This window comes from Herpailurus yagouaroundi, unplaced genomic scaffold, assembly GCF_014898765.1.
Source record: "Herpailurus yagouaroundi ecotype Mexico unplaced genomic scaffold, PumYag 140, whole genome shotgun sequence".
Lineage (NCBI taxonomy): Eukaryota > Metazoa > Chordata > Mammalia > Carnivora > Felidae > Herpailurus > Herpailurus yagouaroundi.
Genome location: NW_024412395.1, coordinates 16,436,293 through 16,458,955, shown reverse-complemented (window position 1 = coordinate 16,458,955; position 22,663 = coordinate 16,436,293). Strand labels below are relative to the sequence as shown.

Sequence of the window (22,663 nt, the reverse complement as noted above, 5' to 3'; positions counted from 1 at the left end):
GGAAGGAAGGAAGGAAGGAAGGAAGGAAGGAAGGAAGGAAGGAAGGATAGAAGGAAGGGAAGAAGGAAGGAAGGAAGGAAGGAAGGATAGAAGGAAGGGAAGAAGGAAGGAAGGAAGGGAGGAAGGAAGGATAGAAAGAAAGGAATAAGGAAGGGAGGAAGGAAGGAAGGGAGGAAGGAAAGAAGGAAGGGAAGAAGGAAGGAAGGAAGGAATGAAGGAAGGAAGGAAGGAAGGAAGGAAGGAAGGAAGGAAGGAAGGACTGTGTTTGGATGGAAATAAGAGAGCTCCTTGCTCTTGGAAATGAAGTATATTAGACATGCTTACTGTCCTATCAGAACTTTACAATTTTATTGGGAAGTTTAAACATGTATGTGGAGTTATGGGAGGAAGCAATATATGCTAAGTCCAACATAGAAGGGAAAAAAGATAAATGGCTATAGAGAAATACAATAAACAGATCAAAGCCCCAGTAGACAAGGAATGGTTTTAAGAGGAGGTGACATTTGAATTCTTTCTTGAGTTTCATTTCTCTTCATTCTTTTTCCTAGTATCACCAGGAGGGCAAAAGAAACAAAAATCCCTCTGGAGAAAAAATAGTTAACTTTTTAATATTGTCAAAAGTAGCAACTCTAGAATAATCTTCCCTATTTCAAATTCTTCCACTGTTTAGTAGCTATGTGACCTTGGGCAAGTTACTTAGGCACTTCAAACAGCAGTTTTTTATTTCATCAAATGGTGATTAAAACTGAGTTATCATAAGAAATTAGAGAAAGAAAGAGAGAGAGAGAGAGAGAGAGAGAAATAATTTAAGTAACATTCTTACCATGATGGATGGTATATAGTAAGTGCTCAATACGTATTGCCATTATTATTGCTGTCATTATTAAAGCCCTTTCCCATGAGATGTATCTATTTTTAAGTACATTTGTTTATTGTGCCTTACTACATAAAGCAAACCCAGTTGTGAAAGTAACTATGCAACAAAATCCTTTTAATGTATTTATTAGATTGAACCATATAAAACTCATTTTATAGATAAAAAATGGTTAAATATCAGCAGTTTCATACGGTTCAAATTAATATATATGTATTTACACATTTAGAATCATATGTATTTACACATTTAGAATCTTAGTTCTTGTCTAGAAAGCAGAAAGTCTTGAAATGGAAAAATTATACATGAGAAAGTTTATATTCTCATGATCCACTAATTTCAAGCAATACTCAAAATGAAACTATAGTTTGGCAAAGAGATTTGTGAGGTTCACTGGATACAACATTAAATATTGAATAGGTAAGGCTTCAAATGTGGTAAGACCTTCATACCCAGATCTTATTTTCTAGTCTGGATCACAAACATGGTAAATGAACTGAGTCTCATGTTTTCTTGGTTTTCACAATTGTCCAAACCAGAGATTTAAGCCCAGTGTAGAGAACATAGTTCAAATAAAAGTTATGTGGCACCCATAATATGCCACAGAGACAGCACACCTGTTGAGATGCAAAAATTGGAATGGTCTCATGAGCTATATAGATTAGGTTCAGTATGTTACAGGAATACATTTGGATATGGGGATTTTCAGTGATATTTGAACTGATTCTTTAATAAGGATTTGAAGAGCTTCACTAGGGGTAGTGGGAAATTGCATTCTAGAAGGGAATATAATAAGAAGTAGGTTCAGAGGCTGGAAAGCAAAGAGTATACTGCAAGCATAATTCCACGTAGCCATGAATGACTGTGCATATGGAATATGAGGAGGAAAAGGGGGAAATAAGGCCATGGGAAGAAGGAAATATTGCAGATGCCTTGGTTCATGTTCACTCATTGCCCTGTAGGCAGCAAGGATGAATCTTAGTAAGGTTTTCAACTAAATTCTTGAAACAGTAAGAATGATTGTTTGAAGAAGATTGACCTAATGCAGGTGGGGACCGTGAAGTAACTAACTAGGTAGGAGAACTAGGTAGACCACTTATAGAGAAGTTTAAGAAAAGGAAATCAAACCTGGTCTAGGTAGGGACAGGACATGGGTCAAGAAAAGAGGAGGGCATCAAAGGGGAGGAATTGGGAACCCTTGAGAAGTGGTAGGAAGGAGGAGACAGTTGAAAAGAGGCTACAAACCTTTCATTCCAAGTGACGGGTGATGATGATGAGTATCAGTCAGGAAAAGAGACATGACGGTCTACTTGCAGCACAGAGGGACTTAGCCCACATATGCACATACCTGCAAAACAAATGCACATTTCAAGGAGCAGAAGTTGGGGGGCCTCTACGAGTGGCCAAGGTCAAGTTGGGCTTGTGGTCCAACGTTGGGAGGTTGCTGCTGCTACCCAAGGTGGAGAAAGATTGTGAGCTGCTGCCAGTGGTGCAGCAGCTGTGTGGCCATGAGAAAGGTGACAGGGAGTACAGAGTCCCACCACCTGGGGCAAACTCACAGGGTCTGCACCAGTGTTGGCAGAGGAGAAAAAGCATATGCCTCCTTTTAGCTTCCAGAATATCGTGAGTGCACCTCATTCACAAAACCTGAAAGCTGGCAGTAGAGTCTGAGAAGATGCAGTTCCCAGGCTTCGTGCTTAACCAGCAGGGAAGGCATAAGAGAGGCTGGCAAGACTGCCCGGGTCCCAGTGGAGAAGACAAGATAGGGTAGAGTGTCTAGGGAGGATATGCTAACTGGCACATGTGCATTAGGTTATGGTGAACCATTGACTTGAGCATGTCTGATGGGCTATTGAAAAGCCAGATGTAGGCTTGGAGATTTAGATTTGGAAATATGAAGCAAAATAGGTATAGATGAGCTTGGAGAGAAAGACAGACACAGAGAGAGCTAGCCGAGAGAGGGAGAATGACACCCTGGCCAGGAGATGTGGCCATTTTTGGTGATGGAAGAGGGAGATGTCCGTAGGAAGCAGAGAAGTGTTCAAATAGGAAGGGAGGGCATGTAGTCAGGAAAGCAACAGAGAGGGAAACTTGGAGAAGGAAGAGGTGGCCAATGTAGGTAAATGGCTTAACCCAAAAGACTTTGAAAAGGTTATTGAATGTGGTGATTTCAGGTCTACTGATGATAAGAAACCACTCTAGTCATAGTGGTTAGAACAAAAGTCAGATTAAAGGTAGTTGTTGAGATGGATTTGGTGGGGGAAATGTGAAAGCAGAACATATAAACTACTGGCGGTAGGGGGTAGAGAGACAAGAGGGATGGATAAATTGCAAAAGGAGAGTGGGGAGAAAAGAAGTTTCCACTAGGATAAAGTTTATGTTAACTTATTTGACATTTGATGAAAACAGAAACTCATGGAAAGAACAAAAAAGCTGCCAAAACGGCAGGTTGAGAGCAAAGGTCCAGAAGATGTGGGGAAGAACAGAATCCAGGGTTCCAGTAGTAGCCATGGAAGAGAGGGTTCAGAAGCCTCCATGTCTGTCAGAATTCTAATTGGCATTGCCATTGAGATGATCATGAACATAATGAATTCCCCTAGAGAGTATGATGTCCAAGCAAGGACACCAGCAACGTTTTTCATAGAGTGATAATCAGCCACTCCATCTATATAGAAAATCTGGAAATAAGCACCACCAAAAACCCTACCAGTCAATGTGGATGCAAATTTCCTCTTCGGTATTGATGTGCTCCCTGCCTCAGTAGCTATCCTCATTAACTGTTGCGTGATAATGACAACTTCTGTTGCAGGCTGCGGTTGCAGGCCACACTCAAACATAAAAAGAATGTTGACATTTGATTTATACAACTTTACTAATCAATTTCTTGGCTGGAGAAAAACTGCAATATCATTTTAGAGCCCCTATTATAGCCTAACAAGAGAGAGATAATTAAGTCCTAAGGGACCCATGTTGTAGCCGGGTATTGCAGAAGGGGCCCTTTCCTCCTTCTTCCCAAGCTGGGAGAAATCTCTGCACTTCACAATTAAGCCTGCTTCTCTTCTTTGTCTGGGGGAGGCAAGATCCTTGGAAGAAAGGCAGATGTGCTGCTTATTACTTGGTTTTTGACGTTCGTTTAGTGTAGGTTTTTAGTCTTTGTCAAAATGACAATAAACACATGGATTGACAGGAAGCAGAGGGCTGCAGAGTTTCTTTTGTCTATATGCAGGGAGCAGGAAAAGGACTTTTGACCATAGATTGAACATTTCAAGGCAGCACAGCTTTAAGATACGAAGTAGTTAACACTGTATATATCTATGCATGGTGTCATGGTATTTTCCAGTAGTTTAATCAACATAGTACACAGTTAATCCTTGAAGAACAGGGGTTTGAACTGCATGGGTCCACTCACACATGGGTTAATTTCCATACAGTACTGTAACTTTCTTCCTTGTGATTTTCTTAATATTCTTTTCTCTAGCTTACTTTAAGAATACAGTGCAGAACACATACAACATACAAAATATGTGTTGACTTTTTTTTGTTATTGGTAAGGCTTGTGGTCAACAGCAGGCTATTAGTAGTTAAATTATGCAGGATCAAAAGCTGTATGTGTATTCTCCACTACATTGGAGGGTCGGTGCCCCTAGATGTGTTGCTCAAAGGTGAACTGTATTACCGCTCATCAATTATATTTCAAAAATCTTATCACTTGGCTGATTTTGAGTATCTTTGCTTAGTTTACTTTTTTTATTTTATAATAAATCTGAAAATTGTGCTTCTTTCTCTGGTGATTTTACTTATCAAAGTAAATTTATTTTTTGAAGTTAGTGTCATTATATAGGTTCTCTGCCCTTTCCTCCCAACTAACCTTGCTTTCATTTTGTAGCATTGAAAATTCAAGGACAAATGGACACTATTTTAGCCCAAAGTCATTGTATTTTTCAACATCCATTTTATTATGCAGCAATGTGCGATAATAGTGCTATATAAAAACTTGTATTCCATGATAAGAAACATTTGAAAACAATGGACTTTTATTTAATGTCAACCTCGTGGTTGGGGAATTTTGCAGTTATTGGTATAAGTTTTATTAGAGCAGTTTTTTTTCTTAGCAAAAGATATTCTGATGTGGTTATTCTTTATTTTCTCATAGACATCAAGGGCCAAGAAGGGCATACTCTAAATACTGGGGAAAACCTAAACATCCTAAATTGTTGGGAAAAATACACATGTACAGGGAACATAAGGAGACAAATGCTCAAATTATGAATGTGTGCCCATTGGGGGAGCATTACCTAGAGGTCCTGGTTGACATTATGTGAAGGGCAGTTATTAAACTCCTATTAATCAATGAACATAACTTTAAATGTATGTAATTCAGTTGGAAGAGCCTTAACTGATTTGTATTAACAATGATTTAAAATGCTTTGCATTTTTAAAATTCATTTTTTTATTTACTTTGAGAGAGTGTGTGCACACATGAGCTAGGGAGGGGCAGAAAGAGAGAGAGAGAGAGAGAGAGAGAGAGAGAGAGAGAGAATTCCAAGCAGACTCCATGCTGTCAACACAGAGCCCAATATGAGACTCAATCTCATGAAACATGGGATCGTGACCTGAGCCAAAATCAGCAGTTGGACGCTTAACTGACTGAGCCACCCACATGCTCCTAAAATGCTTTGCATTTGATTAAAATGCCAACACTTGTACAAAACTAAAATGGAATACCCTTATTTTCAGTAGACATATAGACTAGTATGCATGCACTGAAGTATATTTCTCATTTAGAGAACTCACAATACGCAATTTAAAAATTGCAAACAAAAGCAGTAGTTACATTTGAAAATCCCTTCTCCATCAAGCCAAATCCTGCTCCTTTGCCAAAGTGTAGCATGGATCAGTACCTTAAGAGAGGTAGCCTCTTATATCTCTAAACCTCCCTAGCATTTTCTTCTGGCACTGATGCTGCTGTAGGGTAATTGTTGGCCTGCCTATCTCCCACACTTGGCAGTTTTTCTTTATTTGAGTTTCTAGTAATAGCACAAAGCACACAGTAAGCATGATTATCAAATAGAGGAACAGATAAATGAATGAATGAGTGATTGAATAAATGAATGAGTACTCATATCACAAGTGTTATTTTTAAGTTTTCTGCATTTGGAATTAAAATTAGATTCATCTAAATATACTTTTCCCTTTATTTTTCAACATTGTATATACCCCAAATGAAGTAACTCCACAGTTTAGGAAAGTTCCACTTACCCAGGATCAACTGGTACTCCACTACGTGATTTGGGTAACAGAAGACATGGGATACACACTGGAGCCTTTAACAAGCTAACAAATTAGTTGTAAAACTAAGAAACCTGAAATTGTTTTAATGATATTTAACAGTGCCAGCTAGTATATGAGTAAGTGTTTTGGGGAGGACGTGAGAGTAAGACATAGATTCTCATAGGTTAATGTGAAAGGACATGCTTGTAAAAGGTACAGATTCCTGGCTTCTCAGGAAGCCAGAATCAGAGATTCTGATTTACTAGGTCTCAGTTGGACCTGGTAATCTGAACTGCTAATGAGAACCTTTGGTGATTTTCTGCAGAGTGTTCCAGCAAAAATATTTTTCAATGGACTAAGGAGAGACTTCTATGTATGGGCTAGAGTTGTCAGGGAAAAAGGAGGTGAGACTTAGACTGGAGCCTGAAAGATGCTTGGATAGGCAAGGAGGGGAAGGAGGGAATCCTTTTCTTATGGTAATTGACAGAAATGTCTCTATCCAAATAAGAGATGATTATGATGATTGACAAAATGCATTTTTGTGATATCCCACAATTTACTCTGGGAAATAATATGGATGGCATATTACTCTGATGCTTCCTTTTTTTAAAATCTAACATAGAAGCAGACTTTAAATTGACTTCTTTTCCCCAGTTTTCATTTTTACTGGTTAAATCTTGACACATTTCTACACTTCAGAGTTTCTAAGGATCAAGCATGCCTGTTACTGCCATATCGTGGATGGTGATGATATTTTAAACAAGGACTATTGGATTAGCAGTAGTAAAACATTAGATATCTCCCTCCACTGACACCACTGAAGAAGTATGTCTTTCATTTTCATTGCCAGTAAAATTTGGAAGGTTACAAAAGTTTTGTGGCAGTGCAGGCTGTTTTTCCATGTTGACAGATATTTACTATAAAATAAGCTGCATCAAAAACATGACTCTCCACTGTCACAGTGAAGCTTAATAGTGTGTTCTTCAAAGCAAGGCAGACTTTGAAGGTGTTTGTTTGAAGATTCTTCGATCAGAGGAAACACATTTGTGAACAGTTCAGAAGGCTCAGAGAGACTAATTGCATAGGCTGGCAATCAATTTGGCATGAATGAAAGAAGGGTGACAATCAATATCTAGCTGGGAAGTGAGAGAAGTTTCAGCAGTGACAGCTCAGTTGCCCAGCAGAGGGAGATAAGTAATACCCAATAAGAAAGGGGCAAGAAGACCAGTGCTTCTTGCCTTTCTTGTATTTGGACACTGAGTCACCTAGAAACAACTTTGTGTAGTTACACAGGCAGAGTAGACAGTCACTGAGACGTAGTTTCATATATGTCTTCAGTTCTGAAAATACAAGTATGGAAGCCATTATGTTAGCACGAATAACTGGCTCTCTTCTCCTTGCTGGGTTCTCACAAAACTAAATTTATCACCAGCCCTAGCAGTTATTTGGTCCATGTGACTAGTTCTGGCCAATAGCCTTAAAACTGAAGTGAAGTTCTGGAATGAGGCAATAAAAATCCCTATAACATTCTCCAGTTTCTCTTTTCCCAGCAATGATGAAAGTTTCATGCTGAGAAGGTTAGAGAAGCCAGAATACTTAACTGACAGGGATCTAACCAGGACACTTTTTGCAATAAAAAGGGTGCTATTACTAATTATACCGGTATAATAGACATCAACTGGACTGTCCTGGGAAACCAGGACATAGAACCTCTCTACTCCAGGAGAATAGTTGACTGCTAAGGTGATCAGACCTTGGATCAATAAGAAATTTAGTTATTTTTTAGTCAATGAGCTATTGGGATTGTTTGTTATTAGAGCATAACCTACTGTATCATGACCAATACAGTAAGTTATTCTTCAAACCAGTTGTCTGAAACTTGGAGAGAAGTGCTATATCTCTCTATACTTTTTGGAAAAAGGCAATAAAGGTGGGTGCCTCCATAAAGTATTAGCTTGATTGGCTGATAATCCCAAGGAGCCTGTTCTTTGCCTTTCTAATACCACTGCCAAAGGATCTCTATTTCAAAGGGCCTTGACTTCTAAAAGAACTATCTTTATAAACCACAATGAAAACAAGTGCCAATTTATATAGCATTTTACATTTTGTTTCATTGAATCCTCCTAACATCTCTCTGAGGTAAGTAGAGCTGGCATGAAATATCCATTTTGCAAATAAGGAAACTGAGGCTGAGAAAATGTGATTTTTCTGGGGCGCCTGGGTGACTCATTCAGTTGAGCATCCAACTCTTGATTTCAACTCAGTTCATGATCCCAAGGTTGTGGGATTGAGGCCCACGTCAGACCCCATACTGAGCACAGTGCCTGCTTAGGATTCTTTCTCTCTTTCTCTCTCCCTCTTCCTCTCTCTCCCACTTCCTCTCTCTTTCTCTCTCTCAGAAAGAAAGAAAGAAAGAAAGAAAGAAAGAAAGAAAGAAAGAAAGAAAGAAAGAAAGAAAGAAAGAAAGAAAGTAAAAGAAAGAGAAAGGGAAAGTTATTTGTCCTAAGTTATATTGCTGGTAAGAATATCTACCCCCACACCCATTTTTGCCACTTTAGGGAGTGCCAGGGACTGAGATATACTGACTATATTGTGGCCACAGGAGTTGAGGTTGGGAGAAGATTTGATAACACCACTTCTCTGGATGTGCTATGGTTTTGCCCTATCTACTTGCTTAAGAGAAACCACTCTGAAATATCGTGGATCAAACGCCACAAGAACTATGTGATTTAAATAGCAGGCCCAGTGAAAATGCCCTATGGACATTCATGAGGATACAGAAGCCAGTTTTATGGATTCATAATGCACTTCTTTGCCAAAATTATACTTTTATTTTTCCAGAAAATTTAATGCTATAGTTCGATCCCGAATAGGGCCAACTGGATTTTCCTGATCTTCTCCTACATACCAAAAAAAAAAAAAAAGTCACAGATTAGCACCTTTTACTTACTGTGCCTTGTACATTATTACAATCCGGTGTCACTGTTGATTTAACCTCCCTAAGCTTTAATGACTTAACACTTGTCAAGGTCCCCCCCCCAAATAAAAAGCCTTTAAGATATGGAAAATGAGAATCAAATTCAAGATGAGTTTGCTAATGAGAATCAAGTCCAATCATTTCATTCAAGTATTTAATTTGGGTCATATCCCAAACAGGTCTGAACTGTGAGAGAACAGAGTATCATATGTTTGATGTATTCTTTGGGGTTATAACTATCTGCTGAGGAGCCAATTACAACTATGGAGAAATGCATAACTTGTCTGAAGCATAGTGAACCTCATCTTGAGTTATACCATTATATTGCTATATTTAAAGTTTCAAAAGTTTAATAATGAATATTAAGAAAGAAATCTTGATTGTCCAGTTCACATTTTATTATTCCTTGACTAAGACAAAATTAGAAAATTCTCATTTTAAGAAATGGAAAAATGATGTTCCAAGTTGATACATGAGTTTTCTAGCCTCTAATTAAAATTCAGTAATTTTTCTTATGATATATTCAAGTATTTTTTATTATTCATATCAACATAGCTAAAAAGAATAAATAGTGAAGGCCAACAATAAATTGAACTGTCTGCTATCTTCAAAGTTCCCCTAACATTTGAATGCTGAACTATAAAGATCTATCCCTCAAGTAATACATTTATATTAAAAGTACTTATCTTGGCAATTCAAAGTGCTTTCTGAGCTGTATCAGACTCAAAGAACATGCCTACTTTGGATTACTCGAGAAAATTTTAAAAAGAACTAAATCTGGGTTTGTTTATGAAACTTCATTATACAAGGATAGCTTTAGAAGTTTACTAACTTCTTGATCTCATGAGACTGGACATGGGTGGTTATATTGACTATTAATTATTTTGTATTAATAAGACATCATCATAATAATTAATAATTATTGCATTAACCAAAACCTCCACTCAATTAAGGGAAGTAACCCATTTTACAGACCTCTCAAGGATTCTTGGTATATAGTACAAACCCTACCTTCAAAGTGTTAACCAGTGTTAACCATAGTGAAAGCTGGTGTGCTACACTTCTTTCTGGCACTCACACCCATGGGAGTCTCTCTCTTTTTCTCTCTGGATGAGTATGAACTCTACAGTCACATAAATCCATAAATGCAACTTTGTTTTGCCACCAGTGAGCAAAAACACTTGAGATTTGCCTGTTAACATTCAGGGGATTCCCTTCAACTCCATGTGGAAAATGGGGCTTCTCCCCTGAATGGCATCTCTGCTTCCCTGCCTTTTCCATGTCTGCCTCTCCCGATTCAGCAAGCTCCCAGTGCAGGATCAGCACAAGCCTGCCTAGCAGAAAATTTATGGTGCTTTCTGCTCACATACAGATGGCCCTGAAGAGAATATGATGCAGTAATTCAAATTGGACCAGCACCTTTCGATCTGTTTATGAATGGTGTTGCATCCCCACGAGTGAATTAGAGCACTGTGGTTTCTGGACAACAGTATTATTCTTGCAAAATTTGTGCTGAATTAAAAATATATATCATCTAGGAAAGAAAGAAGAGATTCTGGCCCTCCGACATTTATCCAGAGTGAGCTTCAGTTTCTGTGAAATTTTCAGTTATTTTCGCTGTAGATTTACTGTTCCTAACTATAGCAGTGGGGATCAGCAGAGACTAGGTTAAGAACATTAAAGTCACAGTGGACCTGGGGATTGTCCATGCCTACATGGTTAGATATGCTAGCTTCTAAGTGAGGAAACTCTCATTTTCTGAGGAAACAAGTTGGTTCAGTTGGGCAGAACCCTATACTAAACCAGCAAAATTTCCACATGAATGGTTTCCTCTTGGAATTGAAAATTAGTAGGCTTTTCTTTCCACTCCTAAACTTGAAGAAAGCTTTGTACTGCAATTAAAATGGGGAGGTAAAATGGCTTGTTGATCAAAGCAATGGAAGTGGAATGAGAAAAAGAAATTGAAAGCAAGTGATATGGGAGGTCATGCAAAATATGTTTTTCATTTAGATAATTCTATCCTCTCTGCCCCAGAAGCAGAACACTGGACTGTCTGTGCAGAGGTTAGTCAGCCAGGAGTCCGATGGTGTTAAAGGATGTCCAGGCTGGGGACTGAATCTAGAACCCTGGCCTCATTAAGGTACAGTTCTAGCCATCTAAGCTAATTGGCTTAGCTTAGTTTAGCCTAATACTGACAGTAGACTGCACATTCAGTGTTACAGAAAGAGCAGGGAGTTATTTCTGAGAGATAGCTAGTTTGTTTTACTAATGACCAGGAGCTGGACATTTTAGCCCCAAATGTCAGCATAAGACTTACCCTCCAGTCTTGCTGGCTCCTCTCATTTGTCTACTTCTCTCTGACCACTCAGATTTACATATTGGTCTGTTTGCAAATCAAAAGGAGCCAAGGGATGGATGAGTGAAGAAACACTTAGATTCATTCATTTATTTAAAAAGAATTTATGGAATACCTAACCCGTAACAGTAGCTATGCTGAGTTGCTAGAGATAAAGTAAGCAACAAGGCAGAGCCACTGACCTCAAGGAACTCGGAGTTTGTTAATAAGGCAGAAATGAATGGATTATGACCTTGCAGCCTCTCACATAAGAGACAGAGAATATTGAGTAATTTCATTGTTTATTTCATTATTAATGTGTTATGTGATTAATCTGCAAGCACCCATTAAAATATTTCTTGAAATATGACTCAGTTCAGCTTTCAGTTGAAAGAGCCCCATCAGTTATCAGTTTGAGTTGGGGAGAGTGGCTTCTTGTTCTGCATTTATTTTGTACTATTTCTATCAAAAATTAACCTGTGCTAAACTGAATATCTGATCAGAGGAGTCACAAAAGAACATTTCAGTCTAATGTTCTGCTCAGTATCTAGCGCTTCATGAGGCAAAAACTCCTACATTTATACCTATGGCATCTGAAATACACTGTTGACAAATGAATTTAGTTTTTTTCTCTGATGTGTGTAGAACTTAACTTTTTAAAAATAGTTCTCTTAATATACATTAAAGCTTAAAGCATGTCAACAAATGCAGTTAAGGTCTATGTATTTTTCATTGACTGCCACTTGACCAGTATTTAGGAGAAGAAAGAACTTAGTCACAGATTAGACCCCCCCCAAAAAAAAGAAGAAAAAAGAGCTAAAAGACAATGATTAAGGATGATGCTAAGCCAATCAACAGTTTGTAAAAATAGAAAGAAAAGAAAAGAAAAAAAGAAAATCTCTGCCCACATCTGGCTTGGGAAAAGAAACTGGCTTATTTTTAGCCACATTTGGAAAAACAGATAGTGGAAGTATTTTATGTAAAGGCTGGTAATGCACACCCTCACGCATCAGCTATCAAAATAATAGGATAAAGTAAAATACCATTGGACCTCAAATGACAATGAATGGTGCTTCACAGTCTTTGATTTTCAGGAAAATGAAGAGAGATGTTTGCTAAATGAGAATTAAAAGAAAGAAGATGTCATCAGGGAATAAATAATTGTATCTTCTCATCAGGTTCAAACTATTTTCTCTATGACCAGATTCATAAAGGTTATGAAAAGATGAGACAAGTTAATTTTTTACCAAAGGCTGGGATGGGTCCCTGCAACTCTGTTCCAAGATATGGCTTGGAAATGTAATTGGTTTCAATTAATCATGAAGTAGTGCCAGAAAATGATGTTCACAGTGTTACTGTGGGTCTTGGCTGCTTGAGAATCTAACAACTTCCTGCCTGCCTCTTTCTCTTTTCTTTTCTTTTTTCTCAACATAAAGCCAAGAAAAATGGGGGAAGGTGAATAGATGTTTTTCTTTTTGATCTAGCAACTTCTGTATGGAACTTTTAATTATACAGAAGAGATAATTCAGCAAGATATGCACTGACAGAGGTATATTTCAACTTATTAAAAGAAGAAAAGATTTAATTTTAACTGAATCTAACAAACTTGAGACACATTTTAAACCAAATATTTATAAATGAATGAAATACGGATTGAAATAAGAAAGACCTGCAGCCTCTGTACTGAGGTAGAGAAAATAGACTGATATTTAGGATGCTGGGGGCCAGTCCCTGATCTATCATACACAAGCTGCCTGATCTTGAGCAACTCCTCACCATTATCATTACTTTTTTTGTTTATGATAGATTTGACAAACATCATGGAAAATCTGCTACCATTTGAGAGATAATTTGTTTTTTTTCATACAGTGAAATAGAATATTAGAAATTGGCTCTGATCACTTAATATTTCAGAATCTGTGCTTTCTTCACCCCTATTTTTTTTCTTTTTCTTTTCTTTTTTTTTTTTTTATTTTTTTTTTTTTGGTAAATAAATTCAGTTTGTCTCTTCTACAAGATCGTGAGCACTCTCAGAGCTTAAGGTCAGAAATGGTGTTTTTGCCTTTTTGGGCTCAGCACCCAATAGATGTTCACCATGGTAACTCTTGATTAGAAGTTAAGACTCTTCTTCATTTAAAATCATTTCCTGTATGTAAATAAGATCTAGTGGAAAGTAGCCACTCTTTGATATTCAGGCAAAATGGCTTCATCCTAACCTACCCAGCTAGCTGTGATCCTGTCAGTTAACCTTTAACCTTTCTGTGTCTCTGCTCTTCATCCACCACATAGATGTAGTGATCTTTTAAAAGTACATTGTAATGATTAGTAGATGAGAGTTCTTCAACAAGTTGAAAGTACTGTTTAATTTTATTGGTGTCATTAATAACGTAAGACTTGTGAAAATACAGGGAGCCAGACTTTGCTCTCCTGTTTGGATGCACAAAGAGATTGCTTAGATAAATATAGTCACAAATCATTCTTTGAGTGCTCATAATCAATGTCCACTGTCTTCTAAAATTTTGAGTGGATCTTGATGGTATACCCTGTGAAGGCAGAATTTCTCCAATTATAACCTAGACTTGAACTGGCCCAGTTCATCTGAAGTTTCCTCACTCTGCCACTAAGTAGTTTTATGCCATATTAGAAAGTTTGGCATTTGGGACTGTACTCCTTTGTTTACTATAATGGTCTTGCCACTTCATGAATTCAGTCACCTCCTGGAGCCCTTAATTTGTCTTGCCAGAAGCTTTTAGTGAGAGAAAAAAGCTGGATGAGCCTGCTTTCCCTCAGGTCTTTTAAACTAGTATCATACTGAGTCACTGAAATACAGTCTTCAGGATGGGACTGATAGAAACAGCCAACTCAGGTTCTGGGCAAGAGAGCACTCACTGTGTTCAGAGCATCCTGCTCAGGTGTCTTCCCCTAAGAGTATGGTCCATGTATCCTCACAGATGGGCCCCAGAGACAAGGTCATCCAAACACAGTTTGAATATACATGATCAATGCCTGGCACAGAGTAACTACTTAATACCTTTAAAAAATGCATTAACAAAGGATTCATATAGCAACTGTCTACTGAGTACCCACTTTATCTGTAGTTGGGGGGAGACACATAAGAAATCTATGACATGGTTTTATACCAAATATTGTAATTAATTTCAGAAGAAAGAACATGCATATAATTTGAGCATTAAAGTGGGGAGTTTTTAAATGATAGAATGAGTGATGTAAAGAATAAGGCTGTAAAAATTCAAGGAAATGTGGAGGGAGGCTGTGAAGATGTTTCTTTGGTAGTGAAATTGAAGTAGATTTTGAAAGATGGATGGAAATGAGAAGATGCAGGGTTTGCCATTTCAAGGAGTAACAACATGAGACAGTGTCTCAAAGTGGAAATGGAAATGTGTTGTTATTTTTTTACTGTTTACTTTTGGGCAATGGGGAATGGGTATTGGAAGTAGGAATGTAAGACAATATAGGATTATAACATACAATATATGTTACATTAGAACCCATAGAAGTACTAATTAATGTGCACTAGGCTGTATGTGTAGATGTTTATTATTTGAAAGAATAAAAAATCTGAAGTAATTTAAGTTCCATCAGTAGAGGAATGGTTAAATAATGTATGGTGCATTCACATCATGAAATACCAGAAAGTACCTGAAAAGAATAGATCTTTGTGTGCTGACACAGACCACCCTGGAAAGATGTAACAGTGTGTTAACAGCGAAGATGCATTCCTGTAATATTCGTCACCAACTTTGAAAATTGATTTAAGAAAATCAAAGTGGTATTTCAGGAAGATTAATGTGGTGACATTGTGTCAAATGAAAGGGGAGTGATTGAAAGTGAAGAGGGATAGTGGGAGATGTTTGCATGAGTACAAATGCAGGAAGCCAATGATAGGGACCTGAATGGTAAAGACAAAGAGAACTCAGAGACATTCCTAATTTTAAAGGACTTCATGACAGATTTCCTAATGGAGGGTATGAAGGAGAGAGAAGAGAAAAGAGATTTCCAGGTATAAGCTTATACTGGAACTATACTGAAGAAATATTTCTACTAACTGGAATAGCCCCATGTTAATCAAACCATCTCTAAAGAAATTCTTTATTTTGTCTGTTTGTTTCTCAGGATGGAAGAAACAGTGCGAAATCTATTGCAGAGTCAAGGGCCTCCAGAGCAGAAAAAAGAAGAAACTGTTAATATAATGGTCTATCAGGTACACCACGTTTCTCACTCTTGGCTGGGCACCAGTTGGCTTGTTTTTCTTGTATTTCTCTAACTCTGTCCTCCCTGACCCAGAGATAAATAAACAAGTGTGGTCCAGACCCAGGTGCTGTGGACCATACAGTCACCTCTGCTTAAGGAATCACATACATGTTTATTTAACTCCTTTATATCTTAGACTCTGTGAAACAAATTGTAGATTGGGTCATAGGAAGCTGAAAAAAGTAAGTTTATAGTGAAACAGAGAAACCTATAAAAGTACCATAGTACTTGGGGTACCAGGGTGGCCCAGTCAATTTAAGCATCTGACTCTTGATTTAGGCTCAGGTCATAATCTCACAGTTTGTGAGGTCAAGCCACGCATCAGTCTGCATGCTGACAGTGCACAGCCTGCTTGGGATTTCACTGTCTCTACCTTTACCCTATCTGTGTTCTCTCTCTCTCTCTCTCTCTCTCTCAATAATTAAATAAAAAGTACCTTAGTGTATATTCCATGGTCAGGGTGATAACAGAGGTATCTGTAGCATTCTCTGGGAATATGGAGGGGAGTGACTCATCCTGTCTGGGAAGTTAAGTGCCATACCTCCAAGAAGGTATGACACTTGGTATATTTCAGAGGTATGACACTTAGGGACCTGAGAGAGAACAGGAAGAAGGATGTTGCCAACAGCAGGGTAGCCTAGAGAAAGGTACAGTAGTGTGAATTTGCATGGCAGGCTCAAGAAGAATAAGAAGTTCAAAGTAAGTAAATAATGGCCTGATGAGATAAAAATCTTGATGGTGAGACTGGGGGTACTCAGAAGAGTTGGATGAGGTCATGCTTGTATGTTGTGCTCATGGGTGTGGCCTTGCACCTTGGGCACTGTAGAGTCAGAAGAGGTCCAAGTTGGTAAGTGGTAGACAAAGTGGCCAGTCACTGTCTTCTGATCATCCTCATTCCATGGTTCTGTAACACAGCAAAGCAGCCAGCATGGTAAGAAGAGCTTCCAATCTGAGCATGACCCAAGTTGGCCACACAGATGAGACGGCTCTGGCAAGGTGGGAAAGGGAAATACACAGAAAGAGCACAGGCACCTGACATAGAGAAATTGAAGACTTTTACTGGAAATCACTTAAAATCACAAATAGAGACCTGCTATCCATTGTACAACTAAGCATAGGGAACCCCAACAGCTAAATAAGGCAAGGAAATGGGCAGAAACTTGGGGTAAACACTGGGCAACCCTAGATTTTTTTCTGACTAAAAAGCGAGAGTGTCTGGGGAGGCACGCATGGAAACCTGTCTGGTAAAGATCATGTCACATGATTTTCCCTCAGTGTATGGATTCAGGAGTCTACAACCCAACTTGTTATGAAGAAGATCAGAAGGGACCAGATAATAAACGTCATAGTATTACACGAAGTTAAGAAATCTAGGCATGGTTAGCCTTAAGAAGTGTGTGCACTAAGTAGTTGACTCTTGAAGCATACAAGGCTACTTTATGATAAGGGGGACATCTGTTCTCCAGCTCCAGGGACAACAGTGCAAGCCATTGACTTAAGCTACCAGAGAAGAGATGAAAGTTAGCTCCAAAAAAACAGTAGGAAAAAAATATCACTAACGTCCATTTCTAGGGAAGGGGTTTAGATTCTTCTCGAGGGGTGGTCTTGCCTGCCCAGCTCTTCCTGATGTGTGGTCACCCGAAGTTAGGATAAGGATTTAAGTCCTCTTCGCTCTAAAGTTTTCCCAAGTATTAGTTGTGCTTTGGTAGAAAATGGAGGTATAAGTAAAACAGGACTTGGTTCTGCATTAAGTGGTTCTGTGCAGCCTAAAAGAATCTGAAACATAAGTCATTTGTTCCTCCTCAAGGTAACACCAGGCTTTAGTTAGAGCTAAATAATTCAGTGTTGCTCTTATGCTTTTCCAGATCTCCTCATTATGGGGCACTTAGCATCAGAATTCATTTTGTGAAACTGGAAGCTACTTAGAAAAACAGATACAGTTTTAAAAATGTTATTTAAACGATTTCCTCTCTATAACCCAGTCTGCTGGATTTGAGAAATTAGCTCCTCTCTCTTGGGAGGAGACAGTTACTAAGTCGAATTCATGCAACATGGAAGGGATTTTTTAGTCATTGCTCTAATTGGCCTGTGGCTCATTGTCTGGAAAATGGGAGAGAGACATGGGCTGTATGATCCATAAAAGTCACTTATACATTCAAGAGATATCTATTGAGCTTGTAGTATGTACCAGGCACAACCTTGTTCTCTGAGGGTTCTAGGAACAGAATGAAGAGAAGAGAAAGAGTGCTGCTGGTTGGCACTGAGCCCCAAGAAGGTCCTTGTCATGTCACTGATTCTAGTCTAAATATGGCTGAGGGGCCCAAAGAGGGTGTGCAAGATGTGTATGGCGGTCTCACTAGAGCACACAGTTAACACCTCCTTGTTTTAGGTAAGAGTTGGAAAATCTATTACTTCACAATCTGGGGTGTTATTAGCACACCTGACTCAGATTTTCCAACTGTGAGAATTCTCTGACAGGAGCTGGAGGCCCAGGGAAAGCTAAAGCCCATGGGAAAGCTGGAGTTTGGTTCATTTTCCATCGTGGAAGTGTTTATTCTGAGGCTTTTATCACTGAGTTAATATAATAATAGCAGAATAATAGCTTCCTGTGTTCCAGACCCATGGTAATTGCTTTGCATGCATTAAAGGGTGGTCATATTTTGTTCTAGGGGTGTGTTCCTGGAGACTTCTCATAATTTGTTACTTGTATTGTTTCTAACTTGCATAATTCAACATGGGTTCCCGCAAAGGACAAGTGGGTGTTTCTGTTCAGCAGCTGAAGCAGACCCACCATGTGGCAGTCAGTGGTTCACAGTTTACCAGCTTTACCATTGTGCAATCCTTGACTCATTTTTTTTTTCAATATATGAAATTTATTGTCAAATTGGTTTCCATACAACCCCCAGTGCTCATCCCAACAGGTGTCCTCCTCAATACCCATCACCCACCCTCCCCTCCCTCCCACCCCCTATCAACCCTCAGTTTGTTCACAGTTTTTAAGCCTTCACTCATTTTTAATTTGGAGAACTGTCATGGTTTCAAGGTTTGTGAATGAAGTGACATTAGTAACATTTTTATGTGCCTAGTTTCACATGCACCTAACTCAGAGTCCCATTAAATGTAACTAGACTGGAGCACATTCATTCCCCCAACAGTTGTGTCACTATTGCTATCTTATAGATAGGACATAGGCTTAGAGAGCTGAGCACTTGCCCAAAGATGCACAGCATGAAATAGCCTAGGAGCGCCTTGACTCCTAATCGGTCTGTCTCCATGCCCTTGGCTCTTCACAAGGAGTTCCAGAGAGATTACATATGGGGCCCAAGTTACCCAGCTCATTGTTGGAACCTGAATCTAGGTCTTTCCCTTTTTTATTCAGAGCTCTCTCTTTTTGTTCTTGTGCCCATTCATTCAAATGCCAGGTACGCATTTACCTTTACGCATTTTATCTAAGTGTTTTTGTTTCCTACTTCAGCTATTATAAATTTAGTGGCTTAAAACCACACAAATTTATTCTCTTATAGTTCTGGAGGTCAAAAGTCTATACTAGTGGTGCTGGAAGGATAACATTCTTTCTTGATGCCTCAAGACAGAATTGATTCCTTAGTTTTTCCAGATTCTAGCAGTCCTTGGTTTATGGTTTTTAACTCCACCTTCAAACTAGGCTACTCCAAACTCTGGTTGCATTGTCGTGTTTCCTTTTTCTGAGTTTGACCCTCCTCCCTTCCTCCCTCTTACAGAGATCCTGTGATTACGTGGGGCACATCCAGGATTATCTCCCCATCTCATGATCCTTCATTTAATCACATCTATAAAGTCCTTCTTGCCACATGAGGTGCCATTGCCACAGATTTTAGGGACTGGGTTGTGGACATCTCTGGTGGGGGGGCAAGGGCATTGTCTGTCACACTAAGTAACATTAACCCAGCAGGCTGGAAGTTCCTAGCCAACAGCAAGCTAAGTGCTGGAGATACAAAGATGCCTGCCTCACAGAGGCCTTTTCCTGGAAAGCTCAATTTATAAGATGTTGGAGAGTAGGGAGGGAGGGAGGGCAGATAATGAAATACATGCAACAGTGTGATAGGGGCCAAAAGAGCAGCCTGCATAGATGGGTTCTGGGAACACACAGGAAGATGCCACCAAACTTGCCACACTGCTCTTCCTGGAGGCGCTTCCTCCTGACTAGGACTTATGTTTAATAATCTGTTTTCCCTTTGTTTGTTTTTATTTATTTATTTATTTATTTATTTATTTATTTATTTATTTATTTATTTATTTCTGTCTCTGTTGTCTCTTGAAATGGAATCAGGAGTCATGAGCTTCTTCCTGAGTCCTACAGCCTGCCTTTCTCAGAACACCTTATTTCCCTAGTGTTTTAATACAACATCTGACTGTTAGGACACATAGGACACACATGTGCTTTATAGTTTACAAAGGGCACAGAATGGATCTCATTTTTTCATTCCATCAGTCTCTAAAATAGGTATTATCATGCTCCTTTCTAAGGGTGAGCCTGTTTCACCTTTATGTCTAAGAGGCCTGATTCAACTCTGGCAAATGCTCAGTGGTAAAACTGGAGATAGATCATTGAGTTTCCTAAATGAGATCTATAGAATTAAACTGAGCCCTTGTCTGTGGGACAGTTTGATGGTAGGGTGGGGAATGAACACACTCTAAAACCCCCCAGGTCACAGAATCACTGTCAAAATACAAAATAAATAAATAAGTGTAAGTAAACTGAGATAAATTAGTAATTCCGGTAGTGTTCACGCCTGTCATCTCTCGGGTAGGAAAGCCACATGTGTAAGAGAAATAGCATCATTGTGTGTACGTAGGGAAAGCGCTAGGCCTGGTATGTAGGACAGTCTCATTTCGCTGGCAGGAAAGTGAAAACTTAAAGATTGTCCGTGGAGGAACCTGAACAAGTAGAAACAGCTGCAATTTCTCGTCTGTTTTGTTTCTTTCTCCAGCTCATTCACTTTAAGCGTCTAGGGTTTTCTTATGTGTCATCTTATGTTTTCTCATCACCTGGGTCACCATGTCATTTAGTGAAGTAAGAAAAGAAATCATGAGGGGCGCCTGGGTGGCGCAGTCGGTTAAGCGTCCGACTTCAGCCAGGTCACGATCTCGCGGTCCGTGAGTTCGAGCCCCGCATCAGGCTCTGGGCTGATGGCTCAGAGCCTGGAGCCTGTTTCCGATTCTGTGTCTCCCTCTCTCTCTGCTCCTCCCCCGTTCATGCTCTGTCTCTCTCTGTCCCAAAAATAAATAAACGTTGAAAAAAAAATTTAAAAAAAAAAAGAAAAGAAATCATGATTAGACATGAAAGGGAGGTGGGATTAAGCATAGATGAAATGGAGCAGTTGCTTGAGAGGGGCGTCATTTCCTCTGCTTCAGCCATCAAAATATTTAACAGAAAAAAAGGGGGTGGGCAGACAGGGGGCACCTGACTGAGTCTGTAGAGCATGCAATTCCTGGTCTCAGGGTTGTGAGTTTAAGCCCCATATTGGGTACAGAGAGTACTTAAAAATAAAATCTTAAAAAAAAAAAAAAAAAAAAAAAAAGACTCTTTAAGACAGGAAACCTGACTGAGAAAGGATAATCCTACCACTGCTAATGAATTACCCCGGGTACAGGCTTCTGGTGTTTGTAGCAGCCTGGGGTGCCTTCTTGTCGCAGCTGGTAGGCTTCCTGTCCTGCTTCTTCATATGGAACACAGACTGAACCTACAGTAGCTACAAAGAAGACAGTGGCTGGAAAAGCAGGAACTTCGATGACAGGGGGGAAAAGACCTGCACGTGGGTACAGCTTCCACCACTAACAAGACTTGGGACCTCAGATGGTCACCTAAACTCCCTGGGGTCCTCGTTTTTCTTATTTGTAAGAGAAGAGGTGTTGAACCAGATGAGACATCACAAATGCAATACCTACATTATAACAAATCGTGTAAATGGCCCAAGTGGACCAGGTATGAGAAAGGTCAAATCTTCTCTAAGGGTTCACGTTCTATTTTTCTACTTTCGGTAGGGAAACAGGTACAGAGAGAGGTTTTTTTGGGTTGATTTGTTTGTTTTGTTAAAAGACAAAAGCCTTGCTTTTGAAAACTGTGCACTGGCAACCCACACCTGGTTTAATGCCAAAGGACGTTCAGGAGTGGTGGAGACAGTGGCACCCTGAGAGCCTCTGTGTGGTCTCAGGGAAACAGTCCCACCCAGAAGTCACCAGTGTGGGCAGGTGGCCTTATGTTTCAAAGGAAGATCGAAGTTCAAGTTTTTATGGGTTTTTTAGTCTTAAATAGTGGCTTATTTTTTTATACATGGACTACATAAAATATGCTAGTCTAAAGCCAATCCTCAAAACAGAAAGAGGATTTCTAGGGTTTCTTCTTGCTCTTAGAACTCTGGGATTTTGACACTTCTTTGCAGTCCTGCATGGCTTGGTCTACGCAGAGTATGGGCACCAAGTGCCTCTAGCGACGGTATGCACTCTGACCTACTGCTGGCCAACACTTGCTGAGCACTTACTATGGATGGTCGTATTCTAATCGTTTTACAAGGGTGAACACACTGGATTTTCACAAGAACGCTTTGAAGTAGGTACTATCATTTTCCTTATTTTACAGAAGATGAAACTGAGGCACAGAGAGGTTAAATTACATATTACCAAAAGTTACACATTACCCTTGTTAGGTTGCCTGAGCTCTTTTGTACCCTTTTAGCAGAGTGAGTAGATCACCATAACAATGGAATGTAGAGTTGTTTCCAAAAGGTGCCTAAGTCATTGTCCTAGCAGAGAGCACATTGCATCAGTGTCTGAGTCTCCCTCTCTATACCCCTTTACTCTGTCCCACCTCCGTGGAGAGCCCTGAACTGTGTGTTTTCTTTTCTTTTCTTTTCTTTTCTTTTCTTTTCTTTTCTTTTCTTTTCTTTTCTTTTCT

General features: G+C 39.2%; 1 protein-coding gene across 8 annotated transcripts in view; it reads left to right on the top strand.

Moving 5' to 3' along the window:
* Positions 1-22,663, top strand: part of NCKAP5 (NCK associated protein 5) — a 983,894-nt gene that overhangs the window by 649,050 nt on the left and 312,181 nt on the right. For all 8 annotated transcript variants that reach the window (XM_040474891.1, XM_040474892.1, XM_040474890.1 and 5 more), the window contains one exon: positions 15,592-15,679. In XM_040474891.1, the coding sequence (XP_040330825.1) occupies positions 15,592-15,679 (88 nt within the window). The remainder of the gene's footprint in view (positions 1-15,591; positions 15,680-22,663) is intronic.